This window comes from Monopterus albus, unplaced genomic scaffold, assembly GCF_001952655.1.
Source record: "Monopterus albus unplaced genomic scaffold, M_albus_1.0 scaffold3.1, whole genome shotgun sequence".
Classification (NCBI taxonomy): domain Eukaryota; kingdom Metazoa; phylum Chordata; class Actinopteri; order Synbranchiformes; family Synbranchidae; genus Monopterus; species Monopterus albus.
This window is the reverse complement of record NW_018127883.1, coordinates 9,287,400-9,306,141: the sequence shown is the minus strand read 5'-3', so window position 1 is coordinate 9,306,141 and position 18,742 is coordinate 9,287,400. Positions and strand designations below refer to the sequence as shown.

At 42.4% G+C, this 18,742-nt stretch overlaps 1 protein-coding gene across 2 annotated transcripts in view; it reads right to left on the bottom strand.

Moving 5' to 3' along the window:
* The window catches only part of drosha (drosha ribonuclease III), an 83,011-nt gene that overhangs the window by 55,415 nt on the left and 8,854 nt on the right, over positions 1-18,742 (bottom strand). For both annotated transcript variants that reach the window (XM_020603739.1, XM_020603729.1), the window contains exons 10-16: positions 17,118-17,189; positions 16,719-16,800; positions 16,067-16,141; positions 15,169-15,338; positions 13,203-13,327; positions 8,132-8,231; positions 3,146-3,253 (exon numbers count right to left, since the gene is read on the bottom strand). In XM_020603739.1, the coding sequence (XP_020459395.1) occupies positions 3,146-3,253; positions 8,132-8,231; positions 13,203-13,327; positions 15,169-15,338; positions 16,067-16,141; positions 16,719-16,800; positions 17,118-17,189 (732 nt within the window). The remainder of the gene's footprint in view (positions 1-3,145; positions 3,254-8,131; positions 8,232-13,202; positions 13,328-15,168; positions 15,339-16,066; positions 16,142-16,718; positions 16,801-17,117; positions 17,190-18,742) is intronic.

The following is an 18,742-nucleotide window of genomic DNA, read 5'->3' as shown; positions in this document are numbered from 1 at the left end:
TAAAATTTAACTAGAATTACCACGTTGTGGTTGTATGTCTCCACCTACCAGTCAAATTCATCAGAATGGGACAGATGTGAGGTTTGACCTCTGACCAATAAAATCTAATCAGTTCATCCTTGAGTCCAAGTGGATGTTTGTGCCAAAAATTTGAAGAAATTCCCTCATGATGTTCTTGACAAAGTGCATTCACAAGAAAGGGGCAGATGGACAACGCAAAAACATAATGCCTCTGGCTGCGGCTATTGCTGGCGTGGAGGCATAAAAAAAAGAGAAAAATGTTGAATAAATAAATCCTATCCATGCCTCCAATGTGTAGCCTGGTCCTTGACAGAGCCTTTCAAGTGAAACAACCTTGGCGTAACTGAGCGATGCTAGTAACTGGGGGATTAATTTTGTTCTGAACAGAGCACCTGCTTTTAGAATCAAGAAACTATGGGTCAATGTTGTTGTAATCTCTTGTCTGTGTCACACGTTGTGCAGAGTGTACCACCGCAGTTCGGAGTGAAATAATTCATGAACCAATTAGCCGTAGCAGCTTGAAGCAAATATAATTGGGCAGCAATTATGGATCGGATCTTTCTTTGCGAGACCTTGCTATAAGAGAGGTCTGATTTGCAAGGCTAGAACTTTGTCATTCCTCTCTAAATGTGAGCCTAACTATCAGCTGTGGGCTATCCTTGCTGCAGAGAGTGATGCAGGATGTGTTCAGAGGAAAAGATCTGCCAATTACAGATACAGATTTAACAGGCCTGCCTGTTACTGATCCAACAGGCAGGAAATATTGCAACAAACAATAAATAAGAGAACTGTAAAATAATGCATTTCATTACACAAACAAATCCAGGAACAACTCCAGCTCTGAATGTTTCAGCAGACACAGTGTGGCAGTAACATGCTCCCAAGTTACGGTTCAACTCTCATGCTTAATTTTATGCACACAAGCTTCATATGTTGTCCCACTTCCCAAGAATCAAGGTAGCACAGTGTCGTTTCGTTCTGGTTTATCTGCTTACGTTATGTGTGCTCTTGCCATAGCGAATGCTGATGAAGTTATATAAACAAACTGTCAGGTCTGAGGCAGTGTTTAATGAAGGGTATGGCTGCTGAGGCTCGGGAGGACTCCACTTTACTTAAATTTTGGCAATTGAAAGCCAAAATTTTTGCTGCAGCTGAGCAGTGAGCACTGGTCTGTGTCAATCTGAGGATCCAGACATGCAAGCAGTTTAGCTAAATTATCTACATATCGTTATCAGGAGAGTGTGCACACCTGTTGTTCCTCATCGATCAGAAAACCTGTATGTGGAGAGGTACTAGAGCAAAGTCACCTACAGTGGGTATGGAAAGTATTCAGACCCCCTTAAATTTTTCACTCTGTTATATTGCAGCCATATGCTAAAATCATTTGAGTTCATTTTTTTCCTCAATGTACACACAGGACCCCATATTGACAGAAAAACACAGAATTTTTGACATTTTTGCAGATTTATTAAAAAAGAAAAACTGAAATATCACATGGTCATAAGTATTCAGACCCTTTGCTCAGTATTTAGTAGAAGCACCCTTTGGAGCTAATACAGCCATGAGTCTTTTTGGGAATGATGCAACAAGTTTTTCACACCTGCATTTGGGGATCCTCTGCCATTCCTCCTTGCAGATCCTCTCCAGTTCTGTCAGGTTGGATGGTAAACATTGGTGGACAGCCATTTTCAGGTCTCTCCAGAGATGCTCAATTGGGTTTAAATCAGGGCTCTGGCTGGGCCATTCAAGAACAGTCACGGAGTTGTTGTGAAGCCACTCCGTTATTTTAGCTGTGTGCTTAGGGCCATTGTCTTGTTGGAAGGTGAACCTTCGGCCCAGTCTGAGGTCCTGAGCACTCTGGAGAAGGTTTTCCTCCAGGATATCCCTGTACTTGGCCGCATTCATCCTTCCCTCGATTGCAACCAGTCGTCCTGCCCCTGCAGCTGAAAAACACCCCCATAGCATGATGCTGCCACCACCATGCTTCACTGTTGGGACTGTATTGGACAGGTGATGAACAGTGCCTGGTTTTCTCCACACATACCGCTTAGAATTAAGGCCAAAAAGTTCTATCTTGGTCTCATCAGACCAGAGAATCTTATTTATCACCATCTTGGAGTCCTTCAGGTGTTTTTTAGCAAACTCCAGGCCAAGGCTCTTCTCCCCCAATAGCTCAGTTTGGCCGGACGGCCAGCTCTAGGAAGGGTTCTGGTCGTCCCAAATGTCTTCCATTTAAGGATTATGGAGGCCACTGTGCTCTTAGGAACCTTAAGTGCAGCAGAAATTTTTTTTTGTAACCTTGGCCAGATCTGTGCCTTGCCACAATTCTGTCTGTGAGCTCTTCAGGCAGTTCCTTTGACCTCATGATTCTCATTTGCTCTGACATGCAGTGTGAGCTGTAGGGTCTTATATAGACAGGTGTGTGGCTTTCCTAATCACGTCCAATCAGTATAATCAAACACAGCTGGACTCAAATGAAGGTGTAGAACCATCTCAGGGATGATCAGAAGAAATGGACAGCACCTAAGTTAAATATATGAGTGTCACAGCAAAGGGTCTGAATACTTTCCGTACCCACTGTATGATGATGAGGTTTACAACAAACAATAATTAAGCAACAGCAACAAACCTAGCTATTAGTGCTTTGCATTACTTGGCATTTAGTGGCCCTGAATTGGCTCTCGGTCATTTTTAGAACTGAAATTAATATTTTATTGGACTGTTGAATATTTGGGGGTTTTAAACTCTTGTGATTGGCATCATTGACAATTTCCTGTCTTTGCCAATTATTTCAAATACAATTAACAATTACAACAAATCCATATTAACTGCTGTGCTACCAGTTTTCATTAAAAAGATATGCACTTCCCTAATTATATACAATGTTAATGATCATAAACTAATTTCTTCATTTTATTAACTGTTATTAATGTTTGTGTTCACGCTGAGGTTGCATCTCTGCTTTAGCACTTTGTAACAAGGTATTCAGTAAGTATCATTTCAAATGTTAGGTAAATGTTGACTGGTGTATCTGTGAGCATTCAGGAGTGAGATCTGTGAGTATGTATTGTTGCATGTATGCAGGTGCTAGTGTTTATGCAAGCATACAGTTGGCGGGTGTTACCTGACAGACGTCGGAGCGGATGCCAGTCTTCCAGAAGCCCTGACTGCTGAGCTCCACTGTCACTTCGCGGCGCATAGTGTTCTTCTGACGGATCTTCTGAAGTGCTTCCTGCCAAACAACCAGCCAGTCAATTATTGATCTACTGGAACCCAGCCTATGGTGACAGCTTCTATCCTCAAAAGCTCACCCCGCCCTCATCTCTTCCCTTTTTTCCCCAGTCATGTTCTCTCAGCAGACAGGCTGGCACATGCAATATAGTGAAACCTCTATGGCACAACACACCTAGAGTACAACAGTGGACAGAAGAAAGAGGGGAAGTGACAGCCCTGCTGGTCCTGGCTAATTGAGGCGCTGCAATGCTCAGCATGGATCAGCATGGCTGTGGGCAGCGGTGCTGGTGATAGGGGTGTAGAAGTCCTGACACTGTGGCTTTAGTCCCAGGGACCAAGAGCCAGGCACCTGCCTGCCCATTAGGACCACTGCAAACAAGCCTAGAGGTACCTCTACTAGCAGCAAAAACCATTACTGAAACACACACATTATCAACATCATGTCAGCCCTACAGGAAATAACTGGAAATTCGGTAAGATGGAGAGGGAAGAGGGGGTGTGGGCGACAAGAATCTGAGACAGGAGGCCTACAAATAGTAACGAAGATAGAAGATGTACTGACAGACTGCACATCCTAACTGTGCATGCACACATGCGTTTCATTCAACTGAGATGCTACCAACTCTGTCTTAATAAGCCATGATCTGCCTAAAATGGAACGCCAGGAATTTCTGACTCACAGGGGAAACAAGAACAACAAAGGCATGAATAAATAATGCCATCCTACTTTGAACTGTGCATCAAAGTGAACATGCTCGCCCTTGCACAACACATGCATGCGCAACCACACACAACAAATCCTTCCATGGACATGCAGCCACCGTGCATGCAAAGCCGTAATCAAACCTTGTGAATGATATGTAAACACTCTATTATGAAGTGCTTTCCACAGGGTCAAGTAATGAACAGAAGTAAATAATTAACTGGGAAGACACGTTGGAGCGATTAAGCTGGTCAAACAAAGAAGTCATTGCACTTTTGACTTTTATCATCACATCCTTCTGATGAGAGGAGTGTTTGTGTTTTGAATCAGGCTGAGGTTAAACACCAAAAGACCTGTTTGAAATAATGACAATCATTTTTGTTGCTCTGGCCATCAGAAGCAACTTGAGGTTCAGCGTCTTGCCCAAGAACATTTTGACATGTGGACTGGGGAAAACGGGAATAAACCGCCGACTTTCTAGTTAGGGGACAACCGCTCTACCTCCTGAGCCACACCAACCCCAAATTCATTGCCTGTGAAATGCATGTGCATTCCCTTTATTTGCACATGCAAAGGTTCACAGGTTGCACAGGCACAGGTTCATTTATGGCCCTTTGGTTGATTCTCACTGTATCTGACAGATCTACATAATCTTAGTAGATGCTCATTGTTTCCAGAAGATGACTCTTGGTCAACATCCATCCATCCATTATCAGCACCGCTTATTCCTGAATAGGGTTGTGGGGGCTGGAGCCAATCCCAGCTGACAGTGGGTGAGAGGCGAGGCCCACCTGGACAGGTCGCCAGTCTGTCACAGGGCTGACACTTAGAAACAGACAACCACACACACCCACACTCACTCCTACAGGCAATTTACAGTCACCAGTCAACCTAAGCTGCATGTCTTTGGACTGTGGGAGGAAGCTGGAGTACCCGGAGAGAACCCACTCAGGCACAGGGAGAACATGCAGACTCCGCACAGAAAGGCCCCAGGTTGGCCGGGGCTCAAACCCGGAGCCTTCTTGCTGTGAGGCGACAGTGCTAACCACTGCTCTTGGTCAACATTTCAATATCAATTCATGAAACCCTGAGATCAATCTTTGCATTTGCACCTGTTCTCAGTAAACATGTACAAGTGCACTAAATGTTATGTGCATGCAGAGATAAACTGGTACAAGTGGCTTAGTTGGGATGGCATGGTGTGCAGAAAAATATTTCATTTCCCAAGAATGTTTATGCAACACTGATATTAGAGTTGCTTTAGACTAAAGCACCTGCCAAATTTAATGTAATCTGAAAAACATCAGCTGTGCGAACATGATGTATAATAATCTAATAAGTAAGTTGCCATGAAATGTCCTGAGTGCTTTCAGGATAAATCCTGATCAATTCAGAAGCACCATCTTCAGACCAAACTACATGCTTGGTACTCCACAAAAAGACTGCAAACTACTCAACAGGCTGTTCATTATGTCCACAACTGGATACATACCAAAACATGTTTTTACTCCTTTATTTTGCCTTTTCCTTTTCTACCATGCTGATCATTTTATTTTCTTTTTTGTCAAACTAATAAATACTACTCCATGTTTCTCTGGTCTTGTTTGCTTGTAGGAAAGACATTTATATTTTCTACTACACCAGAAAATGTTTTGAAAATGTTGGAAATGTTCAAGTCTTTTATTTGTAGAGCACCAAAACACAATAAAAGACATCTCAGGATAATGTACATAATAAGGTCTAAACCGTGCTATTATTATAGAGACAAACCCAACTGATGCCCCTTGAGCAAGCACTTGGCAACTTGACTGACTGATGTACAGCACTTTGGTCAACTCTTGTTGTTTTAAATGCACCTTATAAATAAACTCGACAACTGATGATGTTGACCAGATACAGTACATGAAAATACTTGTGATAAACAGGTTCAACTGTCAAAATCTCAAGATTAAGGTAATATACATTGCAGCAAGACAATGACCCTTATGAACCCGCTGAAATCAACACGACAATAAACTATAAAAAAAAAAAAAAACAGATGTTATGTCCTTGTGTAGTCTGGCTAAAGTCCAAACTTGAAATCAAAGGTAAATCTGTGGAATGGGTTGAAAATGCCTTTTCAGAGATTCTCTTCATGTAGGTTGACTAAGCTTGGCCACATCGGTAAGGAAGAATCAGAGCAAATCCCCAATCCACTAAGCTGAGCTGACAGAGAAGACTCAAGGCTGAGGTCACTGCCAAAGTTCTCAATACTAACGAAACTAAGATGTCTGAAAAATTATTAAATAGAAAAATCTCTAGGAGAGGAATCAGAGGAGCTGAGGACTCAAATCAAGAGTTCAAATCTATGACTGTGGGACTTGCAAAAATCCCATCTGGGCACCCATCTGCATGTCCCTCATTGTCATACCATTTCCACCCACCCACCCACACACACACCCACACACACACACACACACACACACACACAACCCTAAATGTTCTCTGCGTGAGGTCTGGAAATGGGTGCAGAGGCATTTATCCTGGTGTGAAGGCCAGTTGTCACCAAGCCACACACCTGCGGCCTTCCTAAGGCTCCCTGGACTCCAGACTGAGCACAGGGGTATCAAAGAACCAATTAAAGCAGCACAACATTGCTGTGAACACCTCTGACAGGGTAATTCTTAATGGTAGAATAAGCCCATCAGTGGAACAAACATTTGGCTTTCAAAGAAAGACCATTTACACAGGAAGCTTCAGCGTTCCCTTGGGCATAAAATAAGAACCAATGCCACACTGCCGCTGCAGCGAAGAGACACTGACATGGCTAATGCTTCTGGTGGAGCCCGATAGACTCGGTGTGTGTGTGTGTGTGCGCATGTTTTGGGTTCATTAATTGCTCCACTACAGGTTGACAGTAGGACTGTCAGGGCCTGCTAGCTGGAATGCTTTGCCAAGCTACCTGGGATACAAGCTAATTGAGCTCTGAGTTGTTGCTTATTATTGGTTCACAGTGTATCAAACAGACCAAAGGAAGAGAGTGAATCTGGAGCACACTCCAGACCTTAGAGAGGGTTGAAAAGCTGTATCTACTGTAGATAAGTTATAGCAGTCCCAACAGGAAAGATATGGACAGCCAAATCGCTTGTGCTTTGCTGCATCAGGCCACAACACTGATACACCGCAATTCCCTTGTAGCAACGTGGTCATTACTTCACCACATCCAAACCTTTTCCAACCTTGGTCCCTAGCGGTGGTCTGACCTTCACACTAAACTCCAGACAGCAGTTACTGCCATTTTATTCTGGCCTGTAAATGTATCTAAATTGTGTGCTTAGGTTCACATTATTACAGCCCAGACAACCCCTTGATTTCACTTAAACCTCTGAAATCTCACATTACATTCAGATAAACTTTGTAATTTATTATAATGACCAATAATCAGAAGGGGTGGTTACAGTAGCCATAGGCAACTGACTATTTAAGACTGACTATAATCATTTTAAGAAAGATACTGCCTATCCTTCCACACAAAATAAAAGCAAGGTCTATATCACTGAAGTTAAGCCCAAAGGAAAGAAGGTTAATGACCTTCTTTGGAACAAACTGCAAACCAGACACTATGCTGGAGGAAAGGGTCTGAAGAGTTAGGAAAAACCAAAAATAGAGAAGCGAAGGCCACAAAAGGCTTTTCAGTGAACACTGAATAATGATAAGAATATTGCTCGTACATGTAATGGACAATTTCAAGGCTACAGAAAATGTAATTTATATACATATATATATACATATATATATATATATATGTATATGTCATATTTTTCCAAGGTAGCCCTAGACACAATATGTAAACATTCCTCTCTTGTGGAAAGACATTAAACATGTAAAACTGAAGCTGTGGCTCTTGTGGTTAGTGAAACAGCATCCTCTACACTGAGGCGATGACTACCAGCGGTGGGATCCAGATAAACAGCATTTGAATCAGTGCAAACAGCAGGAACATTATGGCTAAGGATCTCTTATTTCTGCAAAGTGTGCAAGTGCCAGTGTTTCAGCACAACTCTATCTGCAGAAATGAGCTTCCAAAATGTTGAGACCAAAAGCACATTGTACTACATCCACACAAACAAATGCACACCACCTGGCAATGTTGAACAAAAAATATCAAAGTGTGTTTGTTTTCTTTCAACCCACCTCTCTCTGCGTCAGCTTCTGCTTGTCAATCTGCTTCACCTTGGGGCTGTTGGCCAGCAGGTGGCGTAGTTTCACATAACTCTTCCACAGTTTCTGGTACCTGCCAACAGTAGATAAGGAGGTGTCAGCCTGACAAGAGTCTACACCCCCCAAACTCCTGTTCTGAAACAAGAACAGCAATCAATATTCCACCTGTGGCTTGCCTGATATTAAACATAACTTAAGCGTTGCCTTCAGCTGTTAGCTGCTTGTGTGTGAGGGCAGGGGATGTCCATCATTTGAACTGTGAGCAGAGGTTCACACTAACTAATAATTTACAGTTCACCTCCTTTTCTTCTCTGGTAAGTCATGAAACATCTGAGCAGCCCTGGTACGCAGCTCAAGAGCTACCCCGCTATGTCCTTACTCTCACTTTATAAAAATCCCCATTGTCTTTGCTTTCATTAGCACGTGAAAAGAGCCAGGGAGTTATCGGCAAGGTGACATGTAGCCACCGCCATACAACTCCCCCCAACCCCTTTTCAATCAGACCTAATGATTGATGCACTGAGGGCCAAGTGTGTCCGTTGTGTTCCCATTCAGGACACTCTCCTCATTTACTCAGAGTTATTCAATTATGATTGGTGGGATGGAGAAGTAGTGTGGTGGGGTTTTTGCATTGACAGAGAAAGAAAGACAAAATGAGAGAGAAGGAGAGAGAGGAGGAAGAAAGCGCAAGAAGTGAGGTGGGGGTGTACTGTGGAAGAGAAGAATTATAGGGCTTTAATAGTGGGGACTTCATTAGAGACTGAGACGAGGGAATGAGACGGCTTTACTGCCCCGATTATCAGCTCACCACCACCTCCGCACTGAAGGATCCTGAGCAGACGAGACAGAGAGAGGAAGAAAGGGACAGAGAGAAAGTCTATCCAGCCTGGGAGGCCTCCTCGTTCCCGATCGCTCCAATGACCTTTCCACAGATCCGCTGTGTGCTCTCAGGGTAGCACTGCTGTGCATCTCCTCACTCTCTGTAAAAGCTTTCATTAGCATATGCTGCCTCTTTACCCAGACTCTATTTCCTATCTCCAGCCCCTTTCATACTCTACATGGTAGATGTAGTATGATGGCTTCATCTGCCTGCTAAAGTCATGGTTTGCAGCCTTCAGAAAGTCTACAGACCCCTCCAGTTTTTGCACACTATATAGTGGTAGAGATTTCATTTTAAGTTGATAAATTTTCCAGTCTACACTCAATAACCCATAAGTGAATGTAAATACATGTTTTAGAATATTTACAAATTTATTCAAAATCAACACTGAATTCTCTCTTTTACAAACCCTTAACTTTGTGGAACCAAGTTCTTGAATAAGTCTCTACAAGCTTTGTACACCTGGATCCCGTTCTGCCTGCAGACCCTCTGAAAGGTAACCATTGCCAGTCTCAGGTCTCTGCACTCTGGAGCAGGTTTTCTCTGTATTTTGCTGCATTCATCCTTCCCTCAGTTCTGACCAGACTCCCTGTCCCCACTGCTGAGGAGCCCCCCTATAGCATGATGCTGGCGCCACCATGCTTCACTGTAGAAATGGTGTTAGCAGGTGATGAACAGTGCCTGGTGTTCTCCACACATAGAGCCAGAGGTCAGCTTTTGTCTCAGCAGAGAGACTTAATCGTAATGTTCTCAGAGTCCTCTAAATGCTGTTTGACAAACTCCAAGTGGTTTGATGTGCCTTTACTTAGAGGCTTCTGTGCACTCCACCATAAAGGCCTGACTGATGGAGAGCTGCTAAGATGCTGTCCTTCCGATTCTCAATCTGAAGCTCTGTTAGAGGGACCGTTGGGTACTCTGTCTCCTCCGACCAAGGCTCTTCTTGCCCGTTACTTAGTTTGGTCAAACAGCTGACTCTAGAAGAGTCCTGATGGCTCCAGACTTCTTCCATTTCACAATTACTGAGACCTCTGAGCACCTGGGAACACTAAAATCTTTAGAGCTGGTTTATGCGCTCACCCTAATCTATGCCTCATCACAAAGGTTTATGATGCACCTGAGCACAATTCTAAAAACGTTTTGTCATTATGCATTAGAAAGCGCATACTGATGGTGATTCTGACCATTACAAATTAAATTTAAAACACAATGAAGCTTGCAAAATGTCAAGGGTCTTGATATTTTTGGAAGCGATCTAAGGACTGTTTTCACTAAATGATCAGTAATGGATCTGTTCAAAAATAACAGGACAACAGCAAGCACTGTGATAGATTTTAAATTTTGCAGGTTAATGTGTGTTTTAATCAACAATGCAAAAGAATTTAGCAAGATTTATTCAGGGTTTTATCCTCTTCTGTCCAACTCCATGAGGGAAAAAAAATTAACATATTTTTAGACTGAATTATCTCAACAAGTTAAAATTGAATTTATTAAACTATTTTTTATACAAAAACAAGACGCATTTGCTATTTAATAAGATTATTTCACACACAAACCATTCGACATGTGATGAAACTCCATTCGCTGACAAGTGACCCTCAGAAAGCTGACGCTGGCCACAACTCAAACAGTCAACAGCCACCCCGCAGGGAGGCCGAGACCGGCTCAACTTCAGCGTGCAAATGTCTTCTGATGCACAGGAGAGAGAGAGTCTGACCATTGCCTGTCACATCTGTTTTGCTTTCTTCATGACACAGGAGCAGTGTTTTCTAATCCTCTCAAGTATGTATAAACATTTTCAAGCAACACAGAGGAAAATGGAAAGGAGGAACTTTCAGTTTTTTTTTTTTATATAACTTTGAGGGCTTGGTTAAGACAAATGATACATGAAAAAAGGTGCTCAGGGCACGGTATTTCAACTTCAGGCTTGTGAGATGCAAGAGAGACTTTGCAACCCTCAATCTGTAAATGTGACAACATTCACTTCATAGCCAGTTTTAGGGTTTACCAGTAAGACTTCATTCAACTCTTCCATCATGTTTCTCGAATGTTGCATCCCCTTTTTTGCTTCCATTTGCCGTCCTGTTCCATCCTGCTCCCTTTTCCTTACATGTCATCATCCTTGCCTCATCTGCCATTACAAAGCTAAAGCAGCTCAAGTGGCAGCCCTGAACACTAGGAGCGTGACGATACGCTTAGCTCACAAGATGAGACGATACACGATATTGAGTTTAATAGAAAGAGGCGATATTTTAACACTATTTTTAAAAAACCTTCAATGACAAAATATAGTCTTTTATTTAAGTGAAATGAACAAAACGCAAAACAATGCAGGTGCATTTTGAAATGTTTTAACTAATCATCTTGTAATGAATGTCACTTAAGTTCTACTTCCTGAGTATGAATTATGCAGTAAAAGACAAAACAACATACAGCACTGCAAAAGGTTTTGCCACAAACTCAACTGGCTTCTCTCCTGTATGATTCACATCAGTCTCTTCAGACCTTAGAACTGTGACTGAACTTCTAACTGAAGCTGTGTGTGACCTTCTACACTATTTTCCCCCGTACCGCACTGGAAGGTGACATCATCCAGCAAAGGCACTGCGCTGAACAATCACATACAAGGGATAATCGAGACGTGGATGCCCACGGGAAGAAGACTATTTTGTTTACCTTGTTAGCATGAACATTCATTGCTATTCACTGTTGAATTTGGGCTACAGTTAATGCACAATAACAGCACAACATGCATTCTTGCTAGTACTGGATGTTAAAAGGTGTTTTTTATCTATCAGTGCCAACACACTGGTGGTAGAATTGGGGCTAAGGTATAGTAGGCTATGTTAGCAGCATGGCTAACCAAAACACAACGTAAACTCATGGGCTGGAAAGATGAATGAAGCCACTCACATCAACTCATTACAACGTGGCCATATCGTACACGCCTTCAACACAACCCCCTGCAACCCCTCACCGCCCCGACTAACACAACCCCGTGCGTTAAAACACAGCAGGGAGTTGCATTTTTGCTGGAATGTGAATGTTTCGTCACACTGGCTGTTGCTCTGGCTCTGTTATGTACTCGTATCACGAGACAGCTTTTGCCTCAATGAGAAACGGCGTCACATTTGAATATTTCAAGATCTCGTCGCACCCCTACTGAACACAAATGCATCGAGTGGGCAGTACAAGCAGAAGAAGGCAACACAGCTTCTTCAGTCTCATGAGTTAATATATGCTGCTGCTGCTGTGCCCAAGTCTCTCTCTCTCTGTGGCATTGCCACCGCTGCAATCAACACAGACTCCTGGCCTCGCTACACGCATCATTAGCAGTGGTAGGAAATCCTTTCCACTGGTCTCTTACTACTCGTTTCTGCATCAGCTAATGATGTCCCAGTCCATCCATAAATTTGTCGTTGTCTGCCGCTTTGAGAAGTTTGACATGGCAGCAGGGTGCACAGGGATGAAAGCGCTCAATGGACAGACGGCTAAAATGTAGCAGCAGGGGGGAGGACATTAGGCAGAGGGAGCAAGCAAACTAGTTCCATCTAAATTGATTTCTTAATGATCATCCTCTTGTTTGCATCACAGCCATTTCCCTCCTTACTGTTGTGATTGAAACCAGATATTGGAATTATAAAGGAATCCTCAGGTTTAAATTTAGAATGAGAGCATAGAAGGCTGTGTATTGACTCTGATTGGTGCTCAGCGTGGTGTTGCCACATCTCTCTGAACATCTCAGCTCACATGATCTCCTACACTGCTTTTTTTTAATTATGCAGTAGCACAGTACAGTATTCCCTACTGCAGCCCTGTGTGTAGCATTACTATTCACGAGACATAAACCATAGTAGCTCCCACGGTGGAGGCACCCCAGCAGAAATGTGGGACCTGTGACAACGCATGTGAAAATGTCACACCACTCGTTTTCTCATCTGTTCATTCCCGCCTCCATCTATCATCTGTCTCCCCTCCTTTATGACATATGCCGTTCTCATTTCCTTCACGTGCAATATAAAGGATTCTGCCCTCACAGTGCTTGTGAAAAATGCCAGTGAATAAGGAGTAGAGGGAACTAGGGACGCAGTAAGCAGTGGGTGGGAGTTATAAGGGGGATACGAATGGCTGGTCGACATTTCTGCGTGTGCATGTATGTGATCTTACTGAGGGTCTCCAGCATAGCTGAGCTGAGCAGGACGGATCCCGAAATGAACAATGATGGGGAAGGTGATGACGTCTGGGTTGAACTGCTCTCTATCCAGTTGGTCGATACGCACAGAGCTCGGTTTCTAGAGAAAAAGGAGTCAGAACAATGAGTCACGGTACAGTATAGACATGTGTTCACCTTGTTTATCTTCTCATTATGGGTAAATGAGTGCAGTTTGATGGCAAAAATGGTAATTTTACCAAATTAAAATGAAATCAACAACACAACATGTGCAGGGGCCTGAAGCCACTGTAGCTACCAATATCTGAAATAACAAATAAACCTCATCATGGGGTCATCTGTCACAGGAATGTAAGGAGATGAGGCCCAGATTCAATTAGCACAACCATAATAAAGTGTTGTCAGGGATGGAGAGCTAACTTCTGATGCTCTTATCAGGGAGGAGACTGACAAGCAACATGTGCTCAGCTGACTCCCAAATCAGTTAGCCTGTCAGGCATTTTGCAGGATCAGAAGAAGGGGCTGTAGCATAAGGCGTGATGAGGTACACGGCAGATGGCTCGAGGCTCAGGCTCACCTTGACGTTAGCTGCGCTTGCTTGTCATGGTCTGCATACAGATGCTGACTTGAGAGCAAGAGGTCGCAGGCTAACTTTGATTCTGCCTTCAAAGTGACCTATTCAGAAGTGACTGGCTCAGTGGAAGGCGTGAAGGTATCCCAGTTTACAATCAGACATTTTATTTAAACTAGGCCATTTACTGTGCACCACAGCTTAATGACACCTGATCCTTCATTTGTGGCCAACGACAATGTGTGAAATAATCAGCTGGTTGACCGGCACTGGACCCTGTCATGTAGTGACATCTGCACCTCCACTTAACAGTGGATGAGAGTTCTACAAAATGAGAGAAGGTTTCAAGCTCTGAAAGGACATGATTATGATTAAACAGCACCAACTACTGTATGTTTTTGAAATGTGTACCTTCAAAAACACGTCCTCAGCGGATTTGATAGCTCTGATCATTATCAGCTGGTGTCAAACTGTTATTTGATCGAACAAAAAAAAAAAGGTTTCCACTTTTCAAATGTGAGGATTTGCTGCTTTTCTTAGTTTTATACCATTGTAAATAGAAGATTTTCAGGTTTTGGACCAGTGATTGGACATATTGGGCTCAAGGGTATCTTAATTATTAGTTTTTCACTATTCACTGACTGACAACCACAATAATAAAAGACAATAAACCACAAAGCTAATATTTGTTACATTCAGACTCAGTCATGGGTAATGCAGACAACACTGTGAGCATTAAGTGAATAATTTCAGTACTAGGAAATATATTAAGACAACTGTGCTTGTTAAAAACTCTTAAACAAAATCAAATTATAATAAAATCTCTGCTTAACCAGTGACCCACATGCCACCAAACTCTGTGTAAGAAAATCAGACTGACAGTGCGGATGTCCTAGACAATTCTATTTTCACCAAACAGGGTTTGTGTTTTTTAGTGGTTTTCACTGTCAGACAAAACATTTAACTTAAGTGTATGGATGTAGTACTATTATATTGTACACCCACCTATCTGGAAACCCTGACAGCAACAATTCGGTCCTGTCAAGTGCAGCTGACTCACCCATGTCGTTGGTTACACAGTGATATTCACTGTTTATATGCAACCTTTTACCTAGCAATGACTTCCTCACCTTTACCCAGACACAGTTACTGTACGTACTTTGAAATATGGGCCAGACAAGAAGGTTAACCAACTTCACTGTGAAATAAAAGCTTTGGCCTGAATAGTGTTGATGACAGCAAATGCCCTTGGGTATAATAGGTGAGGATGTTCATGTCACAGGCTAACAGGAACAGCCTTATCCCTGCAATGTCGAGGTCGGGGGCGGCGGATGCCCTTGAAGTGGCAGACGAGGCCACCTCGCGTCGTAACAGAAAGGCAGAGGGCTTACCATGCCCGGGTTGGTGACGATCATGCCCTTGCACTCCTCCGCGTATTTCTGCCACTCCAGCTCCTCCCACTGCAGCATGTCTGCGATCTCCTCCTCGGGAACCAGGGGCTTGCTGCTGCGCAGGAGGTAGAGCAGCACCTGATGCATGGACAGCACCTCTTTCCCACCATCTAAATAAATGTGTAAGGGCAGAAGCATTAAAAAAATACATCATCGCAGAACATGCAGTTAAACAGGATTTCACAGTTAATTCTAAACATCTCACTTTTATTGCTACCGTTTGTGGAACTGAACAGGCAGTGACTTTTTCCCCAAGGGAGAATGTTTCGCTGAGCCTCCATACAATCCATTAATTTGCTGTTCATGACCCCAAAAACAAGGTTGATGTTGGAGAAACATACAAATTCATGTGCACGGAAATCAACCAGGTCAACTCTCCTCACAAAACTGTCACTGTAACTTTCAGATCACCATCATCATTGTGCTTTCACTGTAATTCCCTGTACCCTTTCACTGTTAAACTACAGATTACAGCAGAAACCTAAACTGGACAGTTGCTTTTGCTTTTGTAAACGAGGCAGAGAAGTGACTACATTGGGAGACCTATGTGAGAAACTGTGTTTTGATGGAAACAAGGTAGGTGAAGCTGATGTCATAAGAAATATCACAGTGCACCAGCGCCATCATGTGTATCAAAGATGAATAGCATGCAGCTACACAGCAGCTCAGGATCTGTAAATGAGCCAGTTTGCTAAGAACACACCATATATCAACACCAGTGAAAAAATGTTGGACATTAGTGGAAACATGCAGCGTCTCTTCTGTTGCATGTTTAAACTGAGAACTGTGCTAACCAACAAAAGGAGACAAAGAGCAATGCAAAGCTGTTTAGGCTCACCAGGTAAGAATCGAACAAAACGGGGCATGAAGTGGAACCGCTGGCAACCAGAGGACTCACTGTCCCACTCAGGGCCTGAAAGAAGAAGCAGACTTTTCTATTGTTGTTGGACAGAGAACAACTTTTTATACTTAAAGCTAACATGGTTTTCACATCGGGTTAAGAACAGAAGTGTGAAATGATATTATTTCTTATAGATCAGAGAAGTACAAATATTGCCCTTTATTTTTAGGTGGAGGTTTGTTAATAAAAAAAAATAAATAAATAAATAAATAAATAAAAAGAATGAATGATGGAAAATGAAAACTTTACAGCTTTATTTTTATCCTAATCTAATTTTCCATTAAAGAAAAGCTACAAAAATGTCTGTGTATGCTCTTAGAAACAGAAAATCAGATTTGGTCAGACTTAAAAAAAAATCAGAATCAGTCAAGAAGATTTTTGTTGATACACCTCTACTTTACATAATTTGTATTTATATATTTAATAAGTACAGTAAACAAAAAAAGGCCAACATGTCATGTCTCAAAAGAGACATCAGTGAACTAGAGCCTTTTTCATCATTTTGTAACCTCATTAAACTGACACTGTGTCTGTAAGCACTGCCTTTAAATTGCTTTTGTAAAAGTGGCCGTTGGTTTGGGATTATTACCTTTCAGGTTCCAGTCATACAGCTCAAGAATGTCCTGGAACAAGTAGGAGGCGAACAGCTCCAGACCTTGGACACAGTAGTTCTGGACACAGAGAAAGGACATACCATGTGTACAAGCAGACTCAACAAAGCATTCTGCCACACAGATACCTTACTGTAGATATGACTGATAAGTAAATCCTGTTCTCTAACCCTGTCATTGATGTAATCAACCTGAGCAGGTTAAAAAGAATCTCATTTCCCTCTTCTAAAAGGATTAGCACCTTGGCTCAGCCAGGCACTGAGGTGTGAGGGTTATGTGTGGCTCAGCTCTGCTCAGACTCAGCCATTTGAGATAAAAACAAAAGGGGTGAGAAAGAAGAGCGAAAGAGCCGGGAGATAAAGTGGGGTTTTACTGACCTCTGGTGTCATCTCCTCTATGAAGTGAATGGTGTAATCTATGTTGAAGCGGATCACACGGCACAAAGGAATCTGTGATAATGAAAGGAGTAGAGGACGAGGAGAAGAAAAGACGAGTTGAGTCATTACAGAAGTTATAGCTCTTCAAGGAAACTCATTAAAACCTCATCTCTGCAGTGGAGCTTGCCCAAAATGATGCTCCCAATCACATGCATATAGAAATAAAAAGTGTCTGTTCAAGAAATCCCACTGCAATGTGTGCATAAAGATGCACAACCTAAACTTAAAAAGCCAGACATATACATAACCCCTATCCCACACATGGCACGCCACCACAGACACAGCCGTGCACCTGACTCTTGAAAATTAAGTAACTCAAATCTTGTTAAACAGATAAGCCTCCTCTTTTGTGTTTAATCTCCCAAGTTACACAGTCTTTGTTGTCAGAGCGTGGGGGTCAATTTTGAGATTAACCTGCGAGTCACATTTGTTCTTGCTTATCCCAGCAGCTAACTAGCAGGAGACTAATATCACCAGGCTCTGAGGTTCCTAATCCCCACACTGCAACAAAGCATTTACCCCAGCTTTTAACAGGAGTTGCCTAAATTATCCAGTTCAAATCATGGCTAATCCTCTGGGCTTTTCTCAGATGGATATTGACCAAGTAGTTTATTATTCATAAATGCAGGAAAAACACACACATCCACAATAACAGACATGAGCCCACATGTATAGGCGGGGACAAATATTTACACTTTAAACAAATGTTCAAGAACCAGGGTTTGATGATTTATCGTCTTTAAACTTGCTCTTTGGGATAAAAGTCAAACATGTGGCTCAAACGGCTACAGAAAGAGAAGGTCACCAAGTCGTGACCTCTCTAATGTTTGACAGTCACTGATGAGCCTTCAAAAACGAGGCAGAGGCTCAGCGACAAGGTCGGCACTGTGAGAGAGGAGCACTTTGTCCAAGCAATACAGAAGCCAACCCAAAGCTAAAAGTCAGTTTGGAGTTATTGGAGGATAGTGGCGTTTAAGGAAGAGGGGATTTTTCACTCAAATGCTGACGTAAATTGTTAAGGGTTGCCTTAACAGACAGCTCAAAGGAGCCGTGCCTTTGTGGCATGGCCCCAAAACTATGGAACACCTTACCCTGGCACTGGCAACCTTCAAGTCTCAAATAAAACCCCTTTTTTTCCCTCCTGAGATATTCTCTTTATTGCTATTTGGTCTTTATCTACAGCACTTTGGTCAAATGCTCCTTTTAAATGAGTTATAAAGTGACTTACCAGACCTAAAAGGAGGGAAAAAAGAAGAACAAAGTGTGAAAAAAGTCAAGGGGTCTGAAAAAAAAAATCACTCAGTAACTTTTGTTTAACAAGGAATCAGACTCTGTCACTAACATTTTCTCATTATGAAAGAATCATACCTTATGATGCAAACTTCAGTGAAATAAAGTCAAAGTGAGGGACATGTCCTAGCTAAATGAAGAGTGTGCCCTCTCGTCACTTTACAATGTTCAAGCCTACGTAGCTATACGTAGGAATAAGTGGCATGCAAGAACTATACAAGTGTTTTTAACCGCCCTCTAAACACCCACTGTGAAAGGAATAGCACAGTAAATAA